The 5,932-nt window shown below is 47.6% G+C and overlaps 2 protein-coding genes and 1 pseudogene across 3 annotated transcripts; 2 read left to right on the forward strand and 1 right to left on the reverse strand.

Annotated features, from left to right (window-relative positions):
- On the forward strand, positions 1-686 carry LOC308326113 (cytosolic Fe-S cluster assembly factor nubp1-like; annotated as a pseudogene). The gene has a single exon. The product of its transcript is annotated as a cytosolic Fe-S cluster assembly factor nubp1-like (transcript).
- Positions 687-1,636: 950 nt separating this feature from the next.
- On the reverse strand, positions 1,637-3,724 carry LOC308326114 (glycine--tRNA ligase-like; the record flags this gene model as incomplete). Its single annotated transcript, XM_080778921.1, has 1 exon — positions 1,637-3,724. The coding sequence occupies one exon, from the start codon at positions 3,722-3,724 to the stop codon at positions 1,637-1,639; it is 2,088 nt and encodes a 695-aa protein (XP_080635047.1).
- Positions 3,725-4,580: 856 nt separating this feature from the next.
- On the forward strand, positions 4,581-5,603 carry LOC308326115 (solute carrier family 35 member E1-like; the record flags this gene model as incomplete). The annotated part of the gene is made up of 1 exon (XM_080778922.1): positions 4,581-5,603. The coding sequence occupies one exon, from the start codon at positions 4,581-4,583 to the stop codon at positions 5,601-5,603; it is 1,023 nt and encodes a 340-aa protein (XP_080635048.1).
- Positions 5,604-5,932: the final 329 nt, after the last annotated feature.

Genomic DNA, 5,932 nt, shown 5'->3' on the forward strand with positions numbered 1-5,932 from the left:
ATGATGTTGCTGGTGGCGCTGTTGGACGTGGACATATGCGGCCCGTCCATCCTTATACGATCATGGGCCTGGAGGGACAGGGGGTCCACCAGAGTGGCTCCGGGTGGTCTCCCGTCTACGTGGAGCACAACCTGGCGGTCATGTCGGTCGGGTTCATGCTCAGCGGTCCCGACGACGCCGTCATCTGGAGAGGCCCCAAAAAGAACGGACTGATCAAGCAGTTCCTCCGGGACGTCGACTGGGGCGAGCTGGACTACCTCATCGTCGACACGCCCCCCGGCACCTTCGACGAGCACCTGTCCATCGTCCAGTACCTCGGCTCCGCTGCCGCCCCAGGAGGTGTCCTTGCAGGACGTGCGCAAGGAGATCCGCTTCTGCAAGGAGGTGGGGCTGCCAATCATCGGAGTAGTGGAGAACATGAGCGGTTTCGTCTGCCCCAAGTGCAAGAACGTGTCGCAGGTCTTCCCTCCCGACAGCGGTGGCGCCGAGCAGATGTGCAAGGACCTGAACCTGCCACTGCTGGGCAAAGTGCCGCTGGACGCCCGGATAGGACGCAGCTGTGAAGAGGGGAAGTCGCTGTTTAGCGAAGCACCCGACTGCCTGCCGCCATGTAGTACCACAGCATCGTACAGAGGATCCAGAGCTATTGCTCCAACCTCGTGACGAAGGAACGCAACGGCAATTGAAGAGTGGGAACCGATCGCAACGTGACACGTCACCAGTGTACACTAGTGGTTTTCAAACTTTGTGCCCAAGTGCCCAGGTGCACCACCAATGGGCAAATCAAAATCTCAAGGCACGCCTGTATTCATAGCAAAAAGCTCACAATGCGTTGCGAGTTTATAGATCATCTGTTTGTTTTGAGGGGCGCTAGCCTCTCCAATATTCAGCTATAGTATAGATTCACACACAACACAAATTTTAAATGCCATTGACAATGAATGGAGAATTGTGTGAATGAGCAAATCGGCTATTTTGTCATAACACAAAGTCAAATTCCCATTGACAATAGATGTATGATGATAAGAGCACCCTACACTTCACACGGGTGTGATCTTTTAAATTTGTGGTAAAATATAAAAATTCCACAATTTTATTCAATTTAATTAAAAAAACAATTCAACTAAAACATAAACCTACCCAAAATAGGGATGGCCGGTTATAAGTGGTTTATATATTTCTTCATGCTAATGAATTTGCCTTTGTATTGGGAAAGTACTGATAATAATAAAAAAAAACTATTCATAGCCTGTTGTATAATATTGCAATAATAATGTGTGATTATTATTATATACATTACACCAATGTGCCTCAGCATTTATAAATATTACAAAAATCTGAAAATACATATACCTTTTCGCTCGTGTCAAATGAGTTTAATACATGATTCTTCTTGTATAAATGTTTAGGTGGTTTGCAGAATTTCAGGAGAAAGTATACATATCAGCTTAATTTGTTGTGTTCCGGTTGGTGTTCCAGTTCCAATTTTGTCTTATCATTATTTTTTTGTTTAGACACTTTAATCTGTATCCTGAGTTCTCTATCCTGATTGGATAAATTTGGGATGCATGATAATGCATTCTCAGGTTTGGGATCCCAACCTGAGAATGTATTTCTGTTCACTAAAGAGCTACCTCTAAAGGGTTAGTTCAGATTGTTTTGGACTGTATTCTTCAGTGGTGTGTTTCTCGCTGGTCTCCTCTCCTTCAACAAGAGGGTACTTCTCACAGACTTCCCGCCAAGTCAAGGTGCCGTTGGCCAGATCTTGGATCACCCCTGGCAACTCACTGACCTCGGCTCTGATCTGCGTCATCGAGTCACGGTCTCTCAGAGTGGCCTTGTGTGGCGTCTTGTTCACGGTGTTAAAGTCAATGGTGATACCAAAAGCCACTCCGATCTCATCTGTCCTGCTGTAGAGCCTCCCAATGGATCCGGAGGAGGTGTCCACTTTGTGAGAGACGCCGCTTTTGGTCAACGCCTCAGATAAATCCCTCACAAAAGGCACAAATTCCTGCCTTTGAAGCAAAGTGAGGACTGAGCATTTATATGGAGCCACAGTGGCAGGGAAGCTGAAATACGATCTTTGTTCGTCACCTTCTCTGACATGGAATGTGTGCTCAAAGATGCTATACATGATTCTGCCAATGCCGAAGGAGGGCTCAATTACACTGGGAACGATTTCCTCCACGTGTAGTGTCTTCTGGGAGCGCTTTACACTGACCATGTCCTTTGTGAGTTTGAAAGACTTTCCTTCCGTCTCAATTGTAAACTCTCCAGTCTCACTGAGCAGCTGCTCCTGCTCTGTGATGAAGCACTCATCACGCACCTTAGCAAGGTACTCCATCACTAGCCTAGCATCCCTTTTGTAGGCCTTTCCAATGGTCTCTTTGTTGAGCTCAAACTGTACAACATTTACAACTTTGGGCTGCTTCAGATGTCTCTCAGCAACAAGAGGCACCTTTGTAGCCTTTGCGTGGCATTGCAGATCATAGCATGAGCGGTCGGCGCACCCTACAATCTCTATCCAGCCGTAAGAGGTTTTGGTCTCTGCATCCCAGCAGTCACGGGCATAGTGGGCCATCTCGTTGTCCATGTGTTGACGGAAGCGTAACTTATGTTTGTCCACACCGACTTTAATAAGGTACAGGTAAATTCTTCCAATGAAGTATCCCAGGACAGAGTTATTGATTACTCCATTGTCCACAGCATCACCTAGCGTCATGATGCAGGCTGTCTGGCCACTGGTCTGGGCCTTAGAGGAGTACAGTGTTATGTGCAGGTCTTTCACATTGTGGAATTTAGGGTGGACCTTCTCAGTGGGGTCCATAAAGTGCTCGATCTCAGCCATGGTGAACTCACGGACACGAATGAGTCCTGAGCGGGGAGATATTTCATTTCTGAAGGATTTGCCTATCTGAACGGCAGCAAATGGAAGTCTTCCCTGGTTAAACTCCAACAAGCGTTTGAAGTTGAGGAAGATTCCCTGAGCGGTTTCAGGCCTCAGATAGCCTGGCATATTCCCTCCTGGACCAATGGATGTCTGAAACATCAGGTTGAAGGAAGTAGGGGCAGTGAGGTCATTTCCTTTGGTGGGCGACTTCACGTGGTATTTTACTAAGAGGTCGGTCAACTCTTGCTGGGTAAAGTTGTCCATCCGGGTGATGATGTCCACCATTTCAGCCTTATTCTCTGCAGAACACTTCTCATCAGACATCAGCTTCTGGATGTGGGCTTTAAGAAGATGGTCAGCTCTGAACCATTCACCATTCTCAACATCTTTCACCATATAGTCTGCAAACCTGTCCACATGCCCTGACGTCTTGAGGACAGGTGCTGGGGTCAGCATGGTGCAGTCGATCTCCAGCATCTGCTCCTCCTGGATGAAATGTTGCCTCCAGACATGCAGGAGGTTGTTCTTCAGTGCACATCCCACAGGCCCATAGTCATACAGACCACTCACACCGCCATAGATGGCAAAGGCCTGATCATAGAAGAATCGCCTCTTCAAAGTATTCTCCATCTTGGTTCTATCGAAAATGTCATCTTTGGGCTGTGTGGCCAGTTCCTTGGCCTCAAGTGTTCTCTTCCTTGCTTTTAGTTCAGCAACAGCTTTAGTGACGTCTGCGTCGGGGGCCCCTTCCTCTTTCATCTTGCGCACCACATCCCCCTGTTCTTTGACTATGAGCCTGAGCGGGGCCAGAACCTGTTCAATATTAACATGCATGTTTTGTGCTTCAGAGATCTGTTTTCCCACGACCAGACAAAGTACTGCTACTGCACGTACTTTTGTGAGTATATACAAATCTCTTATAACTACTCTTTATATTAGGGTTTGACTGGATGCTTGTCACGATATCTATGCCAGTCAACTGGATGCGTGTCACAATGATGATGCCAGTCATTTATTCTCTGTTGTCACCAAATATGGAGCTCTAGGTCAGCCCGGGAAAAATATGGATTAGACTTGAATAAGTTTAGGGTTAGGGATGGCTGATTATTCGAGCCACTGGGCGCATATAGGCCCCATCCGATGAGGTGTATCCTATCCTCCTGCAAGATCCATGCGAATGATGGGCACTCTACTAGTTTTTTCTAGCTCCTCCAATGCATGGCTTTTGAATATTACATCATATGGCAGCCAAGTCTATGGACTTTTTAATGTTTGTTTAGAGCACTAGATTGCTACATAAGACATGATGTGGCCATCATGGGCGTCCCTCACTTCACACGAGTGTGATTCTTTAAAGAGAAACAAAGAGGAAGACATCCTGAAACAGTTTCACAGGATTATTGATGTGTGAAACCATGTGACGAAACGTCACATGTGACGTGACTCATCGTATATGTACTATACGTATATGTGACGTGACTCATCGTATCTCTTCTTTGATGTCATAATAAAGGGTAATATAACATAATACTTTCCCCCCATTAACACATACATCTAAACATACATCTAAACAACTGAGGGCACAGGCCTGCATGCTGTTATGGGGTTCAGTGTCTTGCTAAAGGACACGCAGCCATTAAGGATCGAACCGGGAACCTTCCGACTCCGCCGTGCCGCAGCCACCTGGAAGATGACCGGGGTGGAATTTCATCCAGTCAGAGAATGGCTCCGCATATTTCTCCTATGTATGGGTTGGTATGCCTTGAGCTCTGGGGGAAACATCCTCAACAAAATGATCCTGAACAGGTTCCCGCACCCTGTCAGCATGTCCATGTTACACTTGTTCTTCACCATCGCATTTCTTGCGCCACTGCTGCGGGCACGTGGAATCCCGAAGGCGGACCTGCCCCACAAATACTACTACCGGAACATCCTCCCACTGGCTTTCAGGGAATATTTTATAGCGTTATTGACCCACTTCACCATATGGAAGGTGACTGTTTCATATGCACACACCGTCAGAGCCACAATGCCCATATGGGTCGTGCTGATATCGAGAATCCTCATGAAGGAGAAGCAGGTGACTAGCGTGTACATGTCCCTCATCCCCATCATTGGAGGAGTGCTGCTGGCCTCCGTGTCTGAGCTGTCTTTCGATCTGACTGGACTGATCTGCGCCCTGGCCAGCACGCTCTGCATCTCCCTTCAGAACGTCTTCACTAAAAAGGTGCTGAGAGACACGGGGATCCATCCCCTGAGGCTGATCAACGTTATACTATGCAACTCCGCCCTCTTCATGGTTCCGACCTGGCTCCTGGTGGACCTGCCGAGCTTCCTGGACCAAGGAGACCTGTCAGACATCTCGGGCTGGGGAGGCACCTTCCTCCTGCTGCTGGCCTGCTGCCTCTGTAAGTTTGCGGAGAGCGTCGTCGCCATCATCATGCTGGAATGGGTCAGTCCTCTGACCTACGCCGTCGCCTGTGCCACAAAGGGGCTCATGGTCATCAGCGTCTCTCTGCTGTTTCTGAGGAACCCAGTCACGTACGTCAACCTCCTGGGTGTGATGACTGCCATCGCGGGGGTATTTCTCTATATCAAGGCCATGTATGATGCCAGTAAGAAGAAGCTGCTCCACTCGACCAAGCAGGATCAGATGTCCTCGGATTACTCTGCCCAGGATGAAATCCATAAGGCCATTGGTCATGGTCCTTGAACGTCATGGTCAAGTCATGGTCCAGCCCAGCCATAGCAAAAACACCTCACCGACCACTTCCAGTATGGTCGGCAGGCCTATATGACTACAAAGGCATTTTCTGTTTGAGGAAGAGTTCTTGTACGCGAAACGCATTTTACGAAAAGCATTGCTCAGTAGTCTGTAAGATTTGAAGCCAATTTGTTTGTTTTTGTTAAACAAAAGTTGTAAAAAACTAAATAATAGCTGTTTGAAAGCACTTAAGCACTAAAGCACTCATTCTACATTGTACAGTGGTCTCCCTCCTCAATTCATTGTTTTTGCATTGAATCCTTGCCTCCCTGGGAACC

This window comes from Protomyctophum bolini (assembly GCF_963924005.1).
Source record: "Protomyctophum bolini genome assembly, chromosome: 12".
NCBI lineage: Eukaryota > Metazoa > Chordata > Actinopteri > Myctophiformes > Myctophidae > Protomyctophum > Protomyctophum bolini.